The sequence below is a fragment of the Beta vulgaris genome, chromosome 3 (assembly GCF_026745355.1).
Source record: "Beta vulgaris subsp. vulgaris cultivar EL10 chromosome 3, EL10.2, whole genome shotgun sequence".
Taxonomy (NCBI): Eukaryota; Viridiplantae; Streptophyta; class Magnoliopsida; order Caryophyllales; family Amaranthaceae; genus Beta; species Beta vulgaris.
The window spans coordinates 1,283,133-1,307,887 of NC_079204.1; the positions used below are offsets into that span (position 1 = coordinate 1,283,133).

The 24,755-nt window shown below is 36.6% G+C and overlaps 1 protein-coding gene and 1 pseudogene across 1 annotated transcript; one reads left to right on the forward strand and one right to left on the reverse strand.

Annotated features, from left to right (window-relative positions):
• Nucleotides 1–6,140: 6,140 nt before the first annotated feature.
• LOC104887945 (probable inorganic phosphate transporter 1-4) lies at nt 6,141–22,719 on the reverse strand. Its single transcript, XM_010672735.4, has 3 exons — nt 22,545–22,719; nt 7,306–8,113; nt 6,141–7,176 (listed from the first exon to the last, which is right to left on the reverse strand). The coding sequence occupies exons 2-3, from the start codon at nt 8,080–8,082 to the stop codon at nt 6,340–6,342; spliced, it is 1,614 nt and encodes a 537-aa protein (XP_010671037.1). The 5' UTR covers nt 8,083–8,113; nt 22,545–22,719; the 3' UTR covers nt 6,141–6,339.
• Nucleotides 13,314–16,222, forward strand: LOC125496033 (uncharacterized; annotated as a pseudogene).
• Nucleotides 22,720–24,755: the final 2,036 nt, after the last annotated feature.

Genomic DNA, 24,755 nt, shown 5'->3' on the forward strand with positions numbered 1-24,755 from the left:
GAAATAAATACAATTCTAATATGACAAAATCACGATAGTTGAGTAGATCTAACACTTGTGAAAACCCTCGTCTTTCACATCGATGTCTGATGTAGCCTTCTGCAAGGGGGTCTGTCGATCTTTTGTAGTTTTGAAGTAGAACTAGATTCAACTAAAATGATTGTAAATAAAGTATTGACATCTGTTGCAACTCCGCACAAATTTCGATCAACAATCCAACATCTTGAATTACACAAAACCCAAAAACAAAGTCTCGAAACTCTCACATGGGAAAGGGGAAACACAATACATGAGTAGAAAAACTCTCCATTAAAGAGAGACTGAAATTTATTAGAAACATAAACATAAAAAAAACTAGTAACAAAAGTAGAAAAAGGGGCTTACTACCGTCCAAAAGGGTGATGGAACCCCTAGGGTGAAAATTAGGGTTTTGTACAAAAGGAGGGAGAAGAGAGAAAAAAGAGGGAGGAGGCAGAGATGCACCTTTATCGGAGTTTACATATAGATTACTAATTATCTTTAAAGTAGAGTATGTGAATAGAAAGTCAACTTGCCGTAACCAATAAAAATGGAGAAATTATACATATATAATGACAGTTGATTTTTTATAATGTAGAAAATTCTCGTTTTTTATTCAACAATGTAACATTTTGATCAAAATTCATATAATAAAGTCATGCTAGTTTTAGGATTGACTAAGACGAATTTAGAAGTTGCGAAAGAATAATAATATGGAAAGATACAAATCAAACACGACAAAGTTACATATTATGAAAAATGCTGGGTTTTAGACTTTTAGTAAATTACAAGAAAATGACATTCGAAATTTCAATTCCGATTTCTTTTCCAATTCATAGTAGTGATTCATCTTCATATATGAATTGACTATGTAAATCTATACAAATATATTAAAAAACGTGCATAAAAAACTGTGGCACGTGGCGCTCTTGCTAAAGAGTTTTAGTTCATGTAATCCATGTACAATAAAAAATTTAGAAATTGCATAGTATAGGGTTGATCCCGAGACCTCAAGTACATATATTAAAGTCTTAACCACTAAGCTATAAGTTGTATTTAGTGTTATTATCATAAAGTATTATATAAATAAATGAAATTTTTTCTTACCCGTAGCCCGGACTTAATAACTAGTTACCCGCGTAAGCTAATTTATCTTCATTAAGAATTTAAATCCTTTGTCCATCCCACAATTATGAAACACATAGTATGTCAGTATATGCCACTTCTTGTTAAGTTGTTATTCATGATAGAGGATCTTGAATTACTTTTTTATTTAACAAAAATAAAATGTTTTTTTTAACATTTTAATGGAACTTTTGCTCTTGTGTTCATCCTGAAGATACATTTGTGTTGTTGCAATTTGTCTATTATATGGCTATGGCTACCGCGTATATGCGCATGCACCACACACATCGATTTCCCTACATGTTTCGGCTTATGATTAGTAATGCATTACCATGCATGTTAATATTGAAAGTAGCTTACTTTAGAAACGTTTAACTGTACAATGACATAAGTATTTAACTCTCACAAATTTTTTTTTCGGTAACCAAAGTTCTGTAACATAATGTTGGGGGTAAGGATCGAACCCCTGACCTCATAGATCAGAGGGGAGTGCTCTACCACATCTCAGGTCATCAGATACAAAGAAAGCTAGTATATCTGCACAAAAAAAGGAAATGTAACGTCAACTACTGGATTTTTTGTGGGTTTACCTTTGTGATTTTGTATCTTAGCTATTCTTCATCAATTCATATACTAATGTTAAACTTAAATTTAGCATCACACAATGACACAACATGTGTATATGGCGAATTTAGGATTTGAGTTGTAAGGTTTCTGGGCCCAGCAAGTATTTGGAGCTCTTTTTTTGTTGAAAAGTATTTGGAGTTGAGGAAAAGATAGTAAACATAATTTTTTTAATGGCCAAAAATGTCTCCTGCTGGGGTTTTTTTTTGGGTATGCTAACTTGTAATGGCTAAAAAAAATTGTCATAATGAAATTTGTTTTAAATTTCGATTTGAAATGAATTTGAAAATTCATAGCTAGAATTTGCTATGATTTCTAAATCGAATATAAATAGAATGTAATCGTTCTAAGCACAAAATAGAATATAGATAGAAATAAATAAACTAAATGCAATATTTCTATTTATTGGAAGTTCATATCATACAAGGATTAAAATGAATAAGCCTAAACTAAAATATAATTCATTAAATTACAGTGCATGTACAATTTATAGGAGCTTTGTGGAGGACAACTCATAGGATTTCTTCTTACCTGAAAAAAAGTACCCTACTAAGTATAGTATTATCTTAGAGCCTTAGAAATGTATTTTTTTATTAGAAAAGATAATTGGTTCGAACATCAACCCCTGCTAGGCTAATAGCCTACAGGACGCACTAGCTTAGAGGTTGGGTATAAGGCTGAACAATCTAATGATAAAAAAAAAGGCTGAACAATCTAGGAATAAATAACCCAACATATTGTTGGGATAAGAATTCGAAACTGGACAATGCCTTGGAATTCGGGATGGTATCCCTTAGAACTTCTAATCGAGCATAAAGATGCAACAATTACATTGCAATATTTCATAAGAGAAGTATTGCAGTTATTTTAGAATGAAGGATAGGATTTAGGGTGCGTTCTATTCAACTTATTGGACCTGAACTTATTGGAACTTATCTGAACTGAACTTATTGAACCTGAACTGAACTTATTGGAACTTATTGGACCTGATTGGACCTGATTCAACTTATTGGACCTGATTGAACCTGATTGGAACTTATTGGACCTGATTGAACCTGATTGACCTTATTAGACCTTATTGGAACTTATTGACCCTGATTGAAACTTATTAGACCTTATTGGACCTGATTGAAACTTATTAGACCTTATTGGACCTGATTGAAATTTATTTGACCTTATTAGACAAAAACATTGACCATGAATAACATAAATATTACCACTAACGTAAATACTACCCCTCAAAATTTTTCATGGAATAATAATTATTATAATTCGTCCTTTAAAAAATAATGATTATTAATTATCTCTTATGATAATTAATTTAACAAAAAAATTATTATTTATATATTTGCCTATACGTAACTTTCATCACTAATATATCTAATAGTGTTGTTTTAATTTTATAAAACACTAGTAGAAAATCAAAAAAATAATTTTATAAAATACTAGTAGTTACTAATTTAAGCTGAGCAAAAGGCAGTGAACTTTCATTCTAAAGGGCTTGATTATGGGCCTGATTCTCCTTTTCCTAATCAATGAAAATAAGTTGAACATTTATTGCTAACAACAACTACTTCATTCATTTCTTTGGCTTTCTTCACCTTTCATTTATTTGAATGTTACTAAAAGAAAGAGGAAAAAATGTTCAAAGTCACAGTAGCTTCAACTCGGGCGAAAATTGCAGATGAAATATGGTTGGCTGTTGATAAAGAAAACGTATTGATTGAAGAGGATGATGTAGAAGATGAAGAAAATATACTCCGATAAAGAAAGATACTCCAGTGATGATAATGAAGCATCAATTGATAACATTTATATCTTTCATAGTTATTAGTAACGAAAACATGTTATCTCTAGTTATTTAAAGACGAATTGCAAAATATTGTAATTATTATTATTATTATTATTATTATTATTATTATTATTATTATTATTATTATTGTTGTTGTTGTTGTTGTTGTTAACCTTAATTATTTGACCATGATTATAATATTATTCAATAGCAATATGAATAATCAAATAATAGACAATAATACAAGTATAATACTATACATTGTGGTACTTTAATAAAAAATTCTAATAATAACATAATCAGCTAATGTAATATGAATAATAAATAATAGACATAATACAAATAAATAATAAATAATAGACATAATACATATAGATAATAAATAATAGACATAATACAAATAAATAATAAAATAATAGACACTAATACAAGTAAATACTATATAATCATTGTGGTACTTTAATTAAAATTCTAATAATAACATAATCCGCTAATAGTGATATGAAATTATGAATAACAAAATAGTGGACAATAATACAAATGTTTATTAAACATTGACTATTTGGACCTTATTGGACCTTATTAGACCTGATTGGAACTTATTGGACCTTATTAGACCTGATTGGAACTGATTGGAACTTATTGCACCTGATTGGAACTTATTGGACCTTATTAGACCTTATTGGAACTTATTGCACTTATTAGACCTTATTGCAACTTATCTGAACTTATCTGAACTTATCTGAACTTATTGGACCTGAAACTTAATTTTTTAAGTTGAACAGAACGCACCCTTATTAGTCATATCATCACCAACATGTCCATTGTGTTCACGCGCATTCCTAAAGTTAGATTGTCCATATTTTTATTCCGCGTATAATTGATATATTAGTAAATCGATAGTGACGGCCAGAGAATTGTAATGGTTAATGGTTACCCATGAACCTATAACAAATAATGTGAACATCAAAGTAAGACATAACGTTACAAGCTTTCAATTCATCAGTCTATTTCAGATAGGCAAGCTCGGTCAAGTACAAGAAGTTAAGAACCAAACTGCCCCACTAATTACCTTGCCCCAACTTTCAAGATTCTTTTAGTTGACAGATTCATCAAAACTCCACCAGTTTTAGCCCATGTTTTGACATCAAGACATGAAAATACTTACTATGGAAAAAATAATTGGTGGTATCATATTCTGATGGTCCCAATTCACAACCACAGGCTTATCTATGGAAAAAAAAAACCAATTTTCCAAGTCAAGGTCGTCGCAAAAACCTTGAATTAGTTATTGAAGGTATGCACTATGCAGTAACAATCAATAGAGTGTGGCCTTGCATTTGCTATGTTAGACTTATTGAACATCACTAACTTTGGCCCTTCAAATTTCTTACAAATTTACTCCCTTGTATTTATTGTTGTCAGAGATAAGAGACTACACATACAAAGTCTTTTGCATAATTCTAATTCATGACATAACGTCCAAGCACTACAAATATGACTAGCCGACAAGGTGGGATTGCATCTATTTTCTATATTAACGGTTAAGAATGTATGCAAGGAAAGGTAGTACTCCATCCGTTTCATAATATAGTGCTCGCATTCTTCTTTGGGTGTCCTAAAATATTGTGCATATTTCTTTTTTATCAATTTATTTGGATTAAATTATCATTCATTTTTACATAAAATTTTCCAAAATACCCCTACTTATTGTTTTACACCATTCCAAGGTAATATTTATTGCTCTTTTATTTTATTTTAAAGGAAAAAGAAGAAAAAAACTAGTTGCAAGACAAAAATACCCAATAAACATGTACTTAAATATATATTTTTGTGAAATCCGAAAACTCTTTCCAATTTCCTTAATTCTTGTGAAAAATGAGAAGTGAGCACTATATTATGGGACGGAGGGAGTAGTATTGACTAATTGATGTGCCGGATTAATATATAGATATAGATATTTTTTTGATGGGAATAATAAAGATATATATGGTAAACGATGTTCTAGTAATAATATTGTTATCTAACAATTCAGACCTCCCGATCGAGCAGTTTTATTCTAGTTTAAGTTATTTATATTTCTGTAGTTGTTGTATAAGAGCGAGTATAGCTGAGTTTAGTTTTTTTTTATGTTCGTTTGGTTGTATTAGTATTAGGTTGTACTTTCGATTTCAAAGATTATTGTCAACTACCTGAATTCATGGTAAAAAGACCAAGGAAAGGGTGTCTGGAGGATATGTTTTTGTTCTTGATGACTTCCATGATGTCTCTTTTGTTTTCCTTGTTCACCATCTTTGTAACCTAACTTGCTTAAGTTGGGTGCAGTTGTTATGTTATAATGAACTTTGAAATGCTCATGATATTTGCAGTGATAACTTCAACATAAACATATACTATCAGACAGATTCTGTAAATTTAGGCAAGAGCAAGTAAGATTAATGTATTCATTCCTTCAGAAGGTACATTAACAGGGTGATCAGCAAAAACATACTTTAGCACAAAACATATGACACTTCAATTGAGCTGCACAATTGAATTATCTATATAGTTACTCAAAAGAGTAGCATAATACTTCTCGAACTGAAAGCAAAATCCAAAATTTTTAACCATTAGCTAGCAAAAGCAGCACCTAAAAGTGTTTATTTTTAATGCAAAAGCACTTCAAACATGCAATACTTCTTCCTAGCATTAGAGCCTCAAAAAGGGAAGATTAAGAAAAACACTATACCAATTACCAAGTAATATAATTGTAAGATAAACAATAGATGTCAACAAATATGTTAAACTGGAACTGTTCTGTTATCCAACCCAGGAGTTTGATACTCTTCAGATTCGTCCTCGTTCTCACCAGACATTTCTTCCAATGATTTTCCGTTAGCTTCAGGAACAAGGAAGGTACAAAAGAACCCAAGTGCACAAATTCCACCCAATATCATAAGTGAATTCCTAACTCCGATACCTGGAGGATATCCAGCATCAGTTTTGGTTTTATCTGTAGGCTGGGCTAAGTACAAGAACCCAAATGCACCAATCATAGCTCCGGCTTTCCCTGCAGCAGCGGAAATCCCATGGCAAGTGGACCTCAAACGAGCTGGGAAGATCTCGGCAGGTACCACAAAAGTGGTGGCATTGGGACCAAAGTTCGCAAAAAAGAAAGTTAAACCATACATAACCACAAACCCAATGTGGTTCCCTGGAGTGGTCCAATGCTCGTAAGGGATAGCAAGTCCAAACATGAAGGCCGTCATAAAGAAAAATCCCATCAATTGAATGAAGAAACGACCTACAACATCAATGAAGGCTACTGTGAACCAGTACCCTGGAACAGTCCCACAAAGGGAAACTAAGGTTTGTGCTCGAGCCACCATGTAGACCTCTTGAAGAGCGCTCATTGTTGTGGCTTTTGGTAGCCAACCTACTGCACTGAAGATGTCCTTCTGGAAGAGATTATTACTGTAGAATGCGATATCTAGTAAGAACCAACACGAGGTGGTTCCGAGCAAGTGAAGACCATGTCGCTTCAAGAATGCCTTGGTGAACAAACCAAATTGCTTATTACGCCTTTCTACTTGTTCTATTACCTTTTCTTGATCCTCTTGAATCTCAACTTGTAACACCTTTCAACAAAAAAACAACCAGAAATGTCATGTCAGATCCTAGGAAGCAATCAATGTGCATGATCTTAACCTTAAAAAAATTTCAAGGGTAACAAAGAATATGAAAAAGCCTAAGCATTAGTGCATTACCTTAGACATGTCAGAGGCAGCCTGTTTAGCATTGTTGGCAACAAGAGCAGTATAACGAGCAGTTTCAGGCATCTTCATACGCCAATAGTAAGTTAACAGGGCAGGAATAGCACCAAACATGAGTATGATCCTCCACACATAATCCGCCTGTGGAACCAATGACGCAGCTGCGTCGACCTGATAGGCAGGAGCAGGAAAAGCAGCCTTAAAGGCAGCTGAAACAATAAGCGCAATGATACCACCAGTCAAGTTCCCAAATCCTTGCATAGCGAAAACAGCAGCAATGAAGGCTCCACGAGTTTTCTTATTGGAGTATTCAGACATGATGGTGGCAGAAAGTGGGTAGTCTCCTCCAATCCCAAATCCGAGCCAAAATCGAAAGAAGCAAAGGGTGGCCATTACACCCTTAGGCTCATTCCCAAATGAAAGACCAGAAGCAAAAGAACATAGGACCATCATCATTAGGGTCATACCATACACCTTTTTCCTACCCATTTTGTCTCCGAGCCACCCGAAGAAGAGCTGCCCAGCAAGGGTACCACAGAAGGCAACACCATTAACAGCAGCCGAGACATTGGGAGGTAAAGTCCCAGGCTTAGGTGCACCAGGATGTGTGTAATATATGCGACCAAGTAGCTTTGTAACTAAGGAAATGCTAAAGAGATCATAGGCATCAGTGAAGAAACCCATCCCAGCAATAAGAATTGCAGTAAAATGATACCATTGTGTCTTTGCAACATCTAGTGCATTTAGCACTTTTAGCTGATCTTGTGCCATATTCTTCTACTTTTGGTGGTTTATGTAACAACTGAAATAGGAAAAAAAAAACAGGGGAAACCCAATTATTCATAAATCATTGAAATAATATAAAAACCTATGTTGCTCATACTTGGGTACCCATGTCCGACACAGATACGAGTCTAAGTATCCGACTCGGCTATTTTTCGGAATTTTTTCTATTTTTTAGCTCAAAACAAAGTGTCCAAGTATCGATCCGACACGGGTACTTGAGGTGAAATAAAGAGTCCGAGCAACATAGATAAAAACTATGTTTGACCTGATATTTCTGAAATCAGTGGAAAAATATAATAGAACCAGATTTTAAGGAATCAATGTGACTACCCAAGCAAGTATTATGATGCAACATGTTACTTGGATTTTCTATTATTTTAACATATAGTTGAAAAATATAGACAAAGGTAGGGCGAAGATATTCAAACAGGTTGAATCTTGGGTCATTATGCTGACAATTCAAAGATAATGACCATTTTTTATTGTAGTGACAAGTTCATGTCACATGTGAACAGCTTTTGTTTATGTACTGTATTATACATCCTCTGCTATGATATAGTCAAACCTAAACTAAAACTGACACATATAACTAAGTGTAGACACTAAAAATTTATTAGTGTTTTACATGAAAATAAATTAATTATCATTGAGCTAAAATAAATATGATTAGCCCAATTTAATTAATTTAGCCCACTCAAATTACATATCCAAATTGATTAAACAAATACAATTTGGGTTATAAAGTATTGGGCTAGCCCAGATTATTAGTCCAAATAAGGTGGTCAAGTGGCAAAGGTAAAAAGACTTCCAAGTCATAAACGGGCCCAAACCCATAAATTACCAAGTCCATGAAGGGATCTCCATTCCCTATAAATAGACCTCACATCTCTCAGTTGAGGGGAGGGAAAAATCATTATTCTCAAGAGCTCATAAAATTCTCTTAGAATTCTCTCTGCAATTAGTCAACAAGCACATCAAAACTGTGCCGACTATTTAAATACACCCAAACATATTCGACTGAGATTCAAGCTTTGTCAGCCCTCATTCGAATATACCCAAACAAAACTCAAACTCAGGTTGACGTCGACAAAACGTCATCCCACACTCGAACTCAAATTGACGTTGACAACAGGTCAGTCTACATTCAACTCCACGTCGACACCAACACGTGTCACTCTCAAGCTACGAAACAGAATCAGAGGACTTAGTTTATTTTTCATTATAAACTGTTTACAGAGATTGTACTCAATACATTTATTGAAATATAATTTCTTTGTTACTTTATTTCTCGTCTTATTTATTTCGACTCGAAATTTTGTGTATACAGATTTTGGCACGCTCGGTGGGACCATCTCTGCCTCTCATCTCTGTTTCGTCATCAACAACAAATCTGAGAAATGGCCTCAAGCAAGAACATCTCTCAATCTTCTGAAAACTCTGCTGACACCCCACGAAAATCTGTAACGTTGGGTGATTATATGGATGATATGACTCTTGGTTTTCGTACCAGAGGAATGAAGAAGGCTGCTATTGCTGCCGCGCTGCAAAGCTCCGAACTGCGAACGTTCCTACCAGGCCAAGAAAGCTCTCTAAGCCTATTGCTACGAATCATCTGTCGTGCATGGCTCATACAAGGAGCGTGAAACCCCTGTGTTTGGCTCAATCGCTTTGGCTGAACGTGAGCCATCATTGATTGCTTCTCAAATATGGAAGCAACTCTCATCTGATAAGTCAGACAGACTGACTGTCCACACTAGCCCCTCTTTGACCCACTCAATGTGGGGAGTGACGATGAGACAAGTGATGACATTGTTGACTCATCGCCTCTAAAGATTATCAACTTAGAGGAACCCTTACTCTCTCAGTCGAACACTGCTGCTGTTATGGTGACTTCGGCTAAGACAGTTGAGGAACAACTTGCTGAAATGAATAGCCTACTCCAAAAATTAATGAAAGATGGAGAAGAAAAAGATGCTCAAATCCGACTCCAAAATGAGCAAATCGCTGCCCTCAACAAGAAACTTGAGGGAGACGACGCAGCATCAAGACTGGATGGGGTGAAAGCGAAGGCGATAGTGGTGAAGACGATCGCCGCCCACCCACAGCTCGACAACTTGAGTTATTAGTAGCTCACGCTATCAAAAATCAACTCGGGGAAAGTTCTCAAGGAGTCATCGGTATGTAAAGCCTTATACCAAAAGAATTGACAAGCTGCACATGCCACTTGGCTATCAGCCCCCAAGTTCCAGCATTTCGATGGGAAAGGAAATCCTAAGCAACACATTGCTCACTTTGTGGAAACATGCAATAATGCTGGTACCACAGATGATTTCCTGGTCAAACAATTCGTTCGTCTCCTTAAAGGCATGGCCTTTGACTGGTACACTGATTTACCCTCACAATCCATCGACAGTTGGGATCAAATGGAGGAGGAATTCCTGAACAGGTTCTATAGCACTCGACGTATTGTCAGTATGACTGAACTAACTAAGACTCACCAGTGGAAGGATGAGCCAGTCATCGATTACATCAATCGTTGGCGCGCATTGAGTCTAGAGTGTAAAGATCGCCTGACTGAAGTCTCTGCTGTTGAGATGTGCATTCAAGGGATGGATTGGGACTTGCTTTATATTTTGCAAGGTATAAAGCCTAGGACTTTTCAGGAGTTGGCTACGCGAGCTCATGACATGGAGCTTACCATTGCCAACAATAGAGGCAAAAGCAACACTTCTTCAGAGTACAAGAAAGAGAAGAAGGATTTTAAGAAAACTGACAAGACTGCCAAAAGTTCGACTAAGGAGTCAATGTCGATCACGACTACCTCCTCGCCTGTCAAGATCTCTAGCAAGGCTGGTACTGAAAACAATAAGGGTTCACCTTCCAAAGAACCTAGGAAAAATAGGCCAACCTTGAAAGAACTCCAAGCAAAGAAATATCCATTTCCAGACTCTGATTTATCAGGGATGTTAGATGATTTGCTTGAAAACAAAGTCATTGAATTGCCCGAAGCTAAGCGTCCTGCGGAGGTCGGTAGGACTTCTGATCCTAACTACTGTCGGTACCACAGGCTGATTAGTCATCCTATAGAAAAGTGTATAACACTCAAGGAGAGAATCATGCAACTTGCAAAGGATGGGAAGATTGTATTGGATTTTGATGAAGTTGTCGAAGCTAATCATGCCTCTGCAATGTTAGATTCTTATTGGGAGGCTCAAACTTTGCAGTTTGGGAGTCTGGAGCCAGTAATTGTACATGTGTTGCGACCAGTTCTTCAAGTTGATGAGGTGCCATTTATTGAGCACAGTAGCCCAACTAGCAACCAACAAGAAGAGGATGACGAAGGGTGGACGTTAGTCACTAGAAGGAGGCCTAGACGACAGTCGAAGCCTCAACCAAAGGTTGCTTGTCGTAAGAAGAAGCACCAAAAAAGGAAAAGCTCAAGACGCTCGAAAGAAAAGAAAAAGTCAAAAAAGCATACTAAACAACAAGTATTGCCCATTGACTTACTTGAACAAGACCCACTTACTCCTGTAATCTTGAAAGAATTCTTTCCTGAAGATTACTTTACTACGGTTACTGTTAATGCTACCTCATTCGTTGAGAATAATGAAGAAAAAGAAGAAGAGGGAGATCAAGAGAAGGTTAAAGAAAATGAAGTCTCTGTTAAAGTGACTGTTCAACATTCAGGGTCAGAGATAGATCCAAAGATATTATCTATCTTAGAAGCTCTTCCTACACGCATGGGATGGAGGCAGATCTTTCATTTGCCTCGAGAAATGTGTCGACAGGTGGCTCTTGCACTTCAGCATCCAGAACTATACCTTGACAAAGTGAAAGATGCTGGAGAGCCAATAGAAAGTTCGGCTAAATGCACGTCATGTAATTTTGCCTTAGCCTTCACTGATGAAGACTTATTGTTGGGTTCAAAACCTCACAACCGACCCTTGTTTGTTGCTGGTTATATTTTTGGCCAGAGAGTGAATCGTATCTTAGTGGATGGAGGTTCAGCTGTCAACATCATGCCAAAGTCCACCATGATTGATTTGGGGATCACTATGGAAGATCTTTCTGATAGTCGTCTAATGATCCAGGGGTTCAATTTGAACAGTCAGCGTGCCATAGGCATAATACGTCTTAACCTTGTGATGGGAGAGTTAACATCATCTACTCTCTTCCATGTCATAGATACAAAGACGTCATATAAAATGTTGCTTGGACGACCATGGTTACACGAAAATGGGGTGGTCGCATCAACCCTTCATCAATGTCTGAAATTTTATCAGGGAGGAGAGAAGAAAATAAATGGAGATGTAAAACCCTTTAGCATGACAGATTCGTACTTTGCCGATGCTAAGTTTTTTGAAGATGAAGAACCCTCGAGTGAAATGTTGCCATCTAAAATTCCTTCAACGGGGAAAAGGGGTACAAACAAAAATGGTGACATTCCATCGTCATCAAGCTCTAGGGAGTCAACCACCACTGAGATGCAACAACAAAAATACAGGGAGAAGGTAAAAGAAGAAGTTGTTGCTCAACCCCTTAAAGCAATGAAGAATTCAGTAACTACTCCAGTTTTGCGATATATTCCTAAATCACGTCGTAAGGAAGGGGAATCACCTTTTGCAGGGCATCAGGTCATGAAAGTAGATCCAAAGGAAGAAAAAGGAGTAGATGAGACTACTCTCCAATGTTTAAAGCAAGAAGTGGTTGTTCCTTTGCCTAGAGCCAACCACAATCAAATTGCTAAGCCTCCGACATCGGAATCTGTTGATCAATCTAGGAGAAAATGGCTTAACAAGGGTAAATTTGACCCAAACGCTTATAAGCTCTTGGCGAACTCTGGTTATGACTTCGAAAATCCAGCGTCCATGGGAAATGTTATTGAGGTTAAGCCTCATGGAATCAATGACACACAAAAGGATTACAAGAATATGGCGTTGAGGTACGTCCGACTAAAGTTGGTTTGGGATTTGAAGCTCCAACACCCATCAAAATTTCCGCACGGCGTAGAGGGACAACCTCTTCTTCACAATATATTATTGCGGAGGAAGTCGAAGAAAATGAGGGTGAAGAAGGTGCGACCCAGCAAAAAATATCGGTCTTTGATCGAATACAGTCGCCTGTCATAAAGAACCATACATCGGTTTTTGACAGACTTGGTGGACATGAGCTAAATGAAGGTGTGAAACCAAAAACACGAACACCCTTACAAAGCTTCTCGATTCTCTAAGAAGAAGGCATCTGTCTTTAAACGTCTTGGCGCATCGACCTCAATTGATAAACAACCAAGACGGTCGGTACTAAGTCGCATCACAAGAAGCAAAGATGAAGTCAAAGGCGAGGACGCACCTCAAAGTGTTATTCCATCTCGCATGAGGCGTACACAGGTGGTAGACATCATTGAACATACACCTTTGAAAGCCAAAGGTCGTGTCATAGTGTTAACAAATCAAAGGAGTTCGCCTAGTCAAGAAAAAGAAAAGGATGTTGAATTTGTTTCTTCAAACCATATCACAGGGCATGAGGCTCCTGAAAGTGACGAGGAGATGGAAACAGATGAGGCTCCTAAAACTCTTGAAGATGGGGGGCAAGCCACCGTTGATGAGTTAAAAGAGTTAAACCTTGGAACTCAAGAAGAGCCACGCCCTGTCTACGTCAGCGCTTCTCTTACCCAACAGAAGAACAAAAATATTCCATGTTACTCTCTGACTATAAAGACGTATTTGCATGGAGCTATAAGGAGATGCCAGGACTCGACCCGAAAGTCGCTGTCCATCGTTTAGCCATCAAAAAGGGTGTCAGTCCAAAGAAGCAATCTCAAAGACGTTTCAGGCCAGAACTAATTCCTGAAATTGAGGCAGAAGTAAACAAGCTCATTGATGCAGGATTTATTCGTGAAGTCAAGTACCCTACTTGGATAGCAAACATTGTGCCAGTACGAAAGAAAAATGGACAGTTACGAGTTTGTGTGGACTTCCGCGATTTAAATGAGGCTGTCCAAAGGATGATTTCCCACTCCCCGTAACGGAAATCATGATTGATGCTACCACTGGTCATGAGGCTTTGTCATTTATGGATTGTACGCTGGATACAATCAAATCCACATGGCTCCTGAAGATCAAGAAGCAACTGCATTTCGTACCCCTAAAGGGATATTCTGTTACAAAGTTATGCCTTTCGGCTTGAAAAATGCCGGAGCTACGTATCAGCGTGCAATGCAGAAAATTTTCGAAGATATGATGCATCAAATTGTGGAATGCTACGTAGACGACTTGGTGGTAAAGTCTAAGAAGAAGGAGAATCATTTACATGACCTTCGTCAAGTCTTCGAAAGATTGCGAAAATGGAAATTAAAGATGAACCCTCTCAAGTGCGCTTTCGGCGTCACCTCAGGAAAGTTTCTAGGCTTCATTGTCAGGCACAGGGGCATTGAAATTGATCAAGCAAAGATTAAGGCCATCCAAGAGATGCCTGAACCTAAGAACCTCAAGGAGTTGCGTGGCCTCCAAGGGCGTCTCGCTTACATTCGAAGGTTTATTTCCAATTTGGCAGGCAGATGTCATCCTTTTAGTCATCTCATGAAAAAGGATGCCCCATTCAAATGGGATGACTCATGTAAAAAGGCCTTCGAAAGTATCAAGAAGTATTTGTCTTCTCCCCCCGTCTTGGGGGCACCAATAAAAGGGAAACCACTCATCCTTTATATCGCGGCGCAGGAGCGATCCCTGGGGGCAATGTGTGCTCAAGAGCAAGAAGATCGTAAGGAGACAGCTCTTTATTATTTAAGCCGAACTTTGGTGGGTGCTGAATTGAATTACTCCCCCATTGAAAAAATTTGCCTTGCTTTGATTTTTGCAATCCAAAAATTAAGACATTACATGCAAGCACATACAGTTCATGTCATCTCAAGGTCTGACCCAATAAAATACATTCTCTCAAGGCCCGTGTTGTCTGGCAGACTTGCAAAGTGGGCTATGCTTCTGAAACAATATGACATTGTGTATGTTCCGCAAAAGGCTTCAAGGGGCAAGCGATAGCAGATTTTTTCGCGGACCACCCAGTCCCTGCAGAATGGGAGATATCAGATGATTTGCCAGGTGAAGACGTGTTTTTCATTGAAATACTCCCACCTTGGAAAATGTACTTTGACGGTGCCGCTCGTCATGACGGTGCGGGAGCTGGAGTTGTCTTCATTTCTCCAGAAAAGTGTATACTGCCATACTCTTTTATGCTAACTCAACTGTGCTCCAATAATATGGCTGAGTACCAAGCACTCATAATAGGCCTCCAAATGGCAATCGAAATGGGACTTAGAGATTTAGACATTCACGGGGACTCCCAATTGGTCCTAAAACAACTATCAGGTGAATATGAAGTCAAAAAGAATGATTTAATCCCTTGTCAAAGGCAAGCATCACAATTGCTTGACAAACTCGATACGCAGAGTCAGTTAGAACATGTTCCAAGGAGTGCCAACAAGATGGCTGACGCGCTAGCTGGGCTTGCAGCCACTTTGGCACTGGGGGCAGAAGAAAGAATGTATGTACCCGTTTGCAAACAATGGGTTGTTACTCCTGATGACGATGGTGTTGAAGAAGTTGCTGAAGAAGTCGACATAATCTCTGTCTATCAAATCGACAAAGAAGATTGGCGTCAACCAATTATCGATTATTTGGAACATGAAAAATTGCCAAGTGATCCAAAACATAAGACAGAGATTCGTCGTCGAGCCTCACGATTTATATATTATAAGGGGACTCTCTATCGACGATCCTTTCATGGTCTTTGGTTAAGATGTCTTGGAGATGAAGAAGCAAAACAAACCATGGAGGAAGCTCACTCTGGAGTCTGTGGCGCTCATCAGTCTGGTCCAAAACTACATGACCGTATTAAAAGAATGGGTTACTATTGGCCAACCATGGTACAAGATAGCATGGACTATGCAAAGAAATGTGAAGCCTGCCAATTTCACGCTAACTTCATTCATCAACCTCCAGAGCCATTGCACCCCACAGTCGCATCCTGGCCATTTGAAGCATGGGGACTCGATGTAGTTGGCCCAATTACACCAAAGTCATCTGCTGGACAAGCATATATTTTGGCAGCGACTGATTATTTTTTCTAAGTGGGCAGAAGCCATCCCCCTACGTGAAGTGAAAAAAGAAAATGTTGTTGACTTCATTCGTACTCACATCATCTACAGATATGGTGTACCCCAACGAATTGTCACGGACAATGGAACACCATTTTACAATAAGTTGATGAAAAACTTATGTGAGAAGTTTAAATTCACACAACATAGATCATCAATGTACAATGCACCTGCAAATGGTTTAGCTGAAGCGTTCAACAAGACACTTTGTAGTTTATTGAGCAAAGTGGTCGCCAAGTCCAAACGTGATTGGCATGAAAGAATAGGGGAAGCTTTATGGGCATATAGAACGACATATAAATCAGCAACACAATCAACCCCATACCGTTGGTGTATGGCGTTGAGGCAGTTCTCCCCCTAGAACTTCAAATTCCATCATTGCGAATTGCCATACAGGAAGGCTTGACGTCTGATGAAAATGATAAACTCCGACTTGCTGAGTTGGAGGCGCTTGACGAAAAAAGACTCCAAGCACAACAAAAATCTGAGTGCTACCAAGTTCGCCTGTCACGCGCTTTCAATAAGAAAGTTCGACCTCGCTCCTTTCAAGTAGGAGACATGGTCCTAGCAATTAAGAGACCCATCATTATTTCTCGCAAGACGGGAAGTAAATTCAGTTCTAAATGGGATGGTCCATACGTTGTCAAAGAGGTGTACACTAATGGGGCCTATAAAATTGTTGACGCTGACGGATTACGGGTGGGGCCTATCAACGGCAAGTTTCTGAAGCGCTACTACTCATGAAAAGTAAGAACATCGTTAACTCCTAAGCAAGAGGATAAACTGCATATGTTGAAAGAAATAAAGGTGCATTTGAACTACGTTGGCTTGAGCTTGTAAAAGCAATTTGTTGATATTTTACAAGTACGTAGGCAGCTAGGGTAACATAAAAATTACTCGAGTAAAAAATTCAAAAAATTGTAATACTCCTGGCCCGCAAGAGTATAAACTGTGAACGACGAAATAAAAACAAAAAAAATTGTAATACTCCTGACCCGCAAGAGTATAAACTGTGAACGGCGAAATAAAAACAAAAAAAATTGTAATACTCCTGGCCCGCAAGAGTATAAACTGTGAACGGCGAAATAAAAAAATAAAAAAATTGTAATACTCCTGGCCCGCAAGAGTATAAACTGTGAACGGCGAAATAAAAACAAAAAAATTGTAATACTCCTGGCCCGCAAGAGTATAAACTGTGAACGGCGAAATAAAAAAACTAAAAAATTGTAATACTCCTGGCCGCAAGAGTTAAATGTGAACGGCGAAAAAAAAAAAAAACAAAAATTGTAATACTCCTGGCCCGCAAGAGTCTAAACTGCACACCAACAAATTCTAACTCCCAAGCAAGAGTCTAAACTGCACACCAAGAAAAGAAAAAAAAAATTCTAACTCCCAAGCAAGAGTCTAAACGGCACACCAAAAAAAAATTCTAACTCCCAAACAAGAGTCTAAACTGCACACCAAAAAATTCTAACTCCCAAGCAAGAGTCTAAATTGCACACAAAAAAATCTAACTCCTAAGCAAGAGTGTAAACTGCATATCCAAGCAAAAGACAAAGAAAATTTGAACTCCCAAGTAAGAGTTTAAATTGCACACACACCAAAAAAAAAGTTCTAACTCCTAGCCCACAAGAATGCAAACAGTGAAGGACGACATCAAAACAAAAGCAATTTTTGGGTTAACGAACAATCATTTAACAAAACAAAAAATCATGGGTTAGACAACATACCTCGAGGGTGAGATTGACTGTCTTCAAGGGACTGTCTGGAGGTGTCAGTGTCGCAGTGCTAAAGACATATGAATAACACCCCTGACAGGCTCACAGTGCTAAAGACATGTGGCCCATCACGACGGAATCCCTGCCTTCGTCTTCGTCTTCAAGGGACTGTCTGGAGGTGTCAGTGTCGCAGTGCTAAAGACATATGAATAACACCCCTGACAGGCTCACAGTGCTAAAACATGTGGCCCATCACGACGGAATCCCTCCTTCGTCTTCGTCTTCAAGGGACTGTCTGGAGGTGTCAGTGTCGCAGTGCTAAAGACATATGAATAACACCCCTGACAGGCTCACAGTGCTAAAGACATGTGGCCCATCACGACGGAATCCCTGCCTTCGTCTTCGTCTTCAAGGGACTGTCTGGAGGTGTCAGTGTCGCAGTGCTAAAGACATATGAATAACACCCCTGACAGGCTCACAGTGCTAAAGACATGTGGCCCATCACGACGGAATCCCTGCCTTCGTCTTCAAGGGACTGTCTGGAGGTGTCAGTGTCGCAGTGCTAAAGACATATGAATAACACCCCTGACAGGCTCACAGTGCTAAAGACATGTGGCCCATCACGACGGAATCCCTGCCTTCGTCTTGTTCAAGGGACTGTCTGGAGGTGTCAGTGTGCATGCTAAAGACATATGAATAACACCTGAAGGTCACAGGTGCTTTAAGACTGTGGCCGCATCACGACGGGAAAGTCGTCTGCTATCGTCTTCGTCTTCAAGTGAACCTGTCATACACAAAAAAAAAAAAAAAAAAAAAAACGGGTACACATGCACAAAAAAAAGTGATATTGTGCAAACAATGCAAACACAATATTTTAGACTAAAAGGGTTTTAAAAAAACTCATCACCTCACTAGTTTTGGGCATCTGCAAAACTTCAAAGTAAATCTAGAAGTTCAGGATCTCACAAAATATGATGTACTGCAAGTCAAACAAAATATGTCAAAAATCCAAACTGTTGAAAAAAAAAACAAAAAAAAAAGTTGAAAAAAAAAAACGTGAGCATGTCATCAAAACTCCATACATGGAGTTATAAAGCCTCACAAAATCTCAGAAAAAAAAAAAAAAAAAAAAAAAAAAAACTCAATTTTCTCTCTCCTACCACCACCGCCACTTCATCACACTACACCTACACCTATAATTAATCATCACTCAAAATCCTCATTGACCCATCATCATAACTCATTCATCCCTGATGCTAAATCCAACTCCCACGCATACTAAACACTCCACTGCTATATATTCCATAAACTCAAAAAAAAAAAAAAAAAAACAAAAGGGCCAAAACTTTTATGAAACATAGCAGAATGTTGCCTTGCTCTCCTTCTACGGAACGCCATAACCCAATAGCAATCTGTTTATAGTGGGGGCTATTATACCTTAAAGACGTTTAAAAGGGGTAAACATGTCCTTAAGCATACTGTTTATAATTTTTCTAACAATCCTAAGGTATAATAATTAATTTCCGCAATGGAGAAAACTCTGAATTTTGTTGGTGACATTGGAAAACTCGACCGCTTGGATGGGACGAATTTCACTCGTTAGAAGGAGAAGATGAAATTTCTGTTAATTGCTTTAAAGATATTCTATGTTCTGGACAGTAATCTGAAACCATTTCTTGAACCAAGTGACAGACTCGGAACAAATCATGGCCGATCGTAAGAAGCGCGAAGAAGACGAAGTTCTATGCAAGGGCTACATACTGTACCATCTTTTTGATCGCATGGTTGATTTATACACCCCAATTCATAAGGCTAAGGATATATGGGTGTCGCTCGGAAAAAAAATCATCACAAAAGAAACAAAAAGCAAAACTGTGGTGCGGCATGAATTACAAAAAAAAAAAAAAAAATCACAAAAGCAATTCCATGTATGATCATCAAGCGTGAGAATTCATAAGACAAACAAAAAGAAAGAAAAAAAAAAAAAATCAAAGTTGCAGCATAATATATCAAGGAAGGCTATGTCCAACAGCCACGTATGGATATATGTTGAGATTAGTTGGAAACAAAATTAAAAAAAAAAAAATCAACTCACCTGTATGTAGTCTTGAATTCTTGATTTGCTTGACAACTTGATACTCATAACTCACTGGTATCCTCAATCAATGGAAGTTCCACGTTGGATTCGTGGAGTTAGCCGACGAGGTTTGGTTAATTTATATCAATATGTGATAAGATTTGTTTTACTTGATAACAAAAAAAAATCCTAACCGAGATGAGATCGGAACTCTCAAGTTCACGACTTGATAGAGTTGTAAAAAATTCAACACTCTATTGGAAAAAATTTATCAAACAGCACGGTGATTGTCAAACAATTATCATGTCAAACTCAACTTTGTCGAGACCCCGTCACAATTAAACACTTCAAATCGTGAACATGACATGGTCTCGAGGGGCAATTTGTAGACACTAAAAATTTATTAGTGTTTTACATGAAAATAAATTAATTATCATTGAGCTAAATAAATATGATTAGCCCAATTTAATTAATTTAGCCCACTCAAATTACATATCCAAATTAGATTAAACAATACAATTTGGGTTATAAAGTATTGGGCTAGCCCAGATTATTAGTCCAAATAAGGTGGTCAAGTGGCAAAGGTAAAAAGACTTCCAAGTCATAAACGGGCCCAAACCCATAAATTACCAAGTCCATGAAGGGATCTCCATTCCCTATAAATAGACCTCACATCTCTCAGTTGAGGGGAGGGAAAAATCATTATTCTGAGAGCTCATAAAATTCTCTTAGAATTCTCTCTGCAATTAGTCAACAAGCACATCAAAATGTGCCGACTATTTAAATACACCCAAACATATTCGACTGAGATTCAAGCTTTGTCAGCCCTCATTCGAATATACCCAAACAAAACTCAAACTCAGGTTGACGTCGACAAAACGTCATCCCACATCGAACTCAAATTGACGTTGACAACAGGTCAGTCTACATTCAACTCCACGTCGACACCAACACGTGTCACTCTCAAGCTACGAAACAGAATCAGAGGACTTAGTTTATTTTTCATTATAAACTGTTTACAGAGATTGTACTCAATACATTTATTGAAATATAATTTCTTTGTTACTTTATTTCTCGTCTTATTTATTTCGACTCGAAATTTTGTGTATACACTAAGTTACTAACTAGTGTATCATTTTTCATTAAGAAGCAGGTGTATAATATAGATTAGGGGAAAGAAAAGGGAGACTTAAATATGCAGAATTGTAGGAAATTATGTGTTATCACACATTCACACATCTTTCATGATTTTTTTATTACTTAAATAACATAAGCGAGGATCAACGAGCTTTGCTATAAAATAGATGGCCAAAATGCCCTCATAGTCTATTTATAGCATGAACAAATAATTTTTTTGACCCTTGGGACCCCTTGATAGAAAGGACTCTATTGGACCAGCACACTTATCGCAGGTCAGCCAATCCAACTACATAGATTAACGCTTGAGAGTAGGAGAATATAAGGATATGCCTACTTCCAAGCACAAGTAGGTAGTGTGATTCGAATTTATGACCTTAAAGTCACAAGGTGAATTTATCACCACCCCCACCAAACAAGCTTGGTTATGAACAATATAGAGTGAAAGAGTTTCAAACGAGTAAAACATAAATTTTAATACACAATACGTTGAACTTACTACATTTGTCTTATACCAAACTAATGCCAAGAAAAGTATAGTTTTTTTTTAAAAATATTCTTTTTCTCTCTTAGAAAATACCTCATATATCACAATTATATAAGATGATTTCAAAAACTAACTAATTTCAATAATTAATTTTATATTTCTATAATTTAATTCAGGTGAAGAGAACGCATCCGACATTATGTCGAAAAAATCGAATTTTCCTCCTAGTCCTAAGAAACGAGTCCAACGTGAGTAAGTAAAAGACAAAATTAGAAAAAGAATCTGGAAATCAAAAAGGTGAAAAGAGATTTTGCGATCACACCCCACTTCTGACTTCCAGAATTAATGGAATGGAAATCCGAGGAAACCTCGCTAAAAGTTTTTTACAGGTCCCATGCAATAAAAAATACACATAAAAAAGATTTCCACCAAATTTATTACTACTAAATTTTTTCTAACCAAAAACAATACAACATCATAATAAAAATCAAAACTTTCTGGGTTTTTTTCGTGATTTTTCATCTGGGTATTCCTTAATTTTTAAGAACTCTTCACTTATTAAGTTGGGTAGACTATAAAATCTCACACAATTCATCAAATTTCATGAAAAAAAATATAATTTAAGATTAAAAAATAACAAAATTTTCAACGCAGCATGTGAGTGATGCAACTACACTGTACTTGATGAATATGAAATCAACAATTACGACTACAAAATTCAATATGAAATCATGTTTCTTGACTACTAATAATAGCAACAAATATGAACAATTTGCATTATTATATTTATACTAGAAATAATCCTAAGTTATTTATTTTTAATTAACTCGTCAACAAAAAGAACATTGAAGACAATTTAATTCACAAAAATCGTACCTTTGAGTTTTATATTTCTTGCTTGAAGTTCACTGTATGTTAATAGTGAAAGAATACAGAAATATTATTTCTTGATTTTTAACCTCCTTTTTATTTTTTATGGAGTAAATGAGAGAGAAAGAAAAGGGGAGGAGAAAGAAAGATGAAGGGTGGAAGGAAAGATTGTGGAAGAGAGGAGAGTAGAGGTGCCGTATTTAAGTACATCTATAGGAAGGGGAGTACTAGGGGAGGTGTGGGGCCCTTCTTATGTTTTTTTTCTTTCTTTATCTTATTCATGATTTAACATGCTGGCAGTTAAAAAATATGTGTAAAAAGATTTTTTTAAAAAAATTAAATTAAGAAAGAGTTATAATCCATTTGGGATTAGGTTTTTTCTTTTAATTCATATGATCCACGAAAACAGGATGAAATGTCTGTTTTCTTCGACATAAAACAGCTGAACTGAACTGAACTGAATTGAACTGAACTGAAATGAATAGTGATATGTGAGAGTAAAAGTATTGTCAAGAGCTGAACTGAACTGAACGGATCTGAACTGATCTGATCTGAGCTGAACTGATCTAAACTGAATTGAAATGAACTGAATTGAACTAAACTGAACTGAAATGAAAATAAACTGGGGAGAACAGGCCCGAAGTATAAATAAATGGAGGGAGATTCGAACATGTGATCTATCGTTCATACAATTTTTGATATATAGGAGTCATGACGGCTATCAAACTACTAGCCTGATAAGGTAAAAAGAAAAAAAAAGAGATTGTACTTAGTGTTTTTTTTTGTTAATTGCTAATCATTAATCAGTAGGATTGTATATTATCAAAATTGTTTATACTGATATAGCGGATAATTTTCTACATTTTGACTATCTGGCGATTTATGAAATAAAAGTCATGTATGATTAGGTTTCGTCAAAAAACAATTACAGATTTTAGAATAAACACAAAAAATAAAAGAATTTAAGAACACGACAGACTACGTAAAAAAGTAGTTAAAAAGACGAGTTAGGCCAACTTTGATCCTCATATTGTAAGGGAAGGGGAAGTAATTCGAATCATACTTGTAAAATGTGAGAATCAAACCCCTTGTCGCAAGAGTGGAAAGAGGGTTTACAATCATTAAGATTATTAGGTAAACCTTAATCCTCATCATATTATGAAGATAGTGGGTTTTAAGGGTTAATAGGTCATAAGTCATATAACATTTGTAATTTACCATTTCCTATTTGATTACTTATTAGGATTTAGGAGTGTCTCATATTGGTACTACCTCACCTATTTGTAACTGAGAGATCATCTTAGGTGAGTTTATCTGACATAAGGCATAGGCTATCATCTACAGAAGCATATAAAGTTTGTTAAAAAAATAAAATGTTGTATTTACTATTAATTATTATATGGACCAAAGTATATATTTGTTTGAAATATAAAAATATATTATCTGAATTTTTAACTTTCCCATAATAGTTTATCTTAATTAATTATGGCATAGGCTAATTAACATTTGTGTTTGGAGTGAGTCTTAGATGTAGCATGTTACACCATAATTTATTATGTAACATACATAATGATATAGACTCCGATAAGATGACATGCATCCCATGTCATTATGTCTTTTATTCCATGTTATTTGAGTTCTTTTATAAAAGAAGCGATGATTTATAAGTTGTTACAACATAAATATGATATAAAAGTTACACCCAAAAAATTGTGTTTGTAAAATGAACAACCTTATAAAAAGCAAAAAAAACCGTGGAATTTTCACCATAGAGGACTACTGACTTTTAATACTAACATATAGATGCTTTTTACAAATTTTAACAAGTTAGATTAATAAGAAGCATTCATCCAAAAGGTTGTGCATCACCAAGGTAATCAGCAAAAATTAGTACTTAATATGTGTCATGACACTTCAAATCAACTGCACTGTTAAGAGTACCTGTTCAATCAAAATTTGTTAAAATAATTGTTTAAGTCCAAGAGTAGTTTTAAACTCATCACATGCTCTAATGCGAGAAACTTCCGAATTTAAAGTGTAGATGTACCACAAACCTTTCTGAAACCTAACAGTATATACTGCATTTAATTAGAAAGGAAGAGTTGTGAGATTTGAATCCATAACCAACTACACCAAAAGTTTAAACCGATAATTAAAGCGCAAGCATAAATAGAACCCTCATCAAATTAGTAACAAAATTATCCAAGAGATCGATTA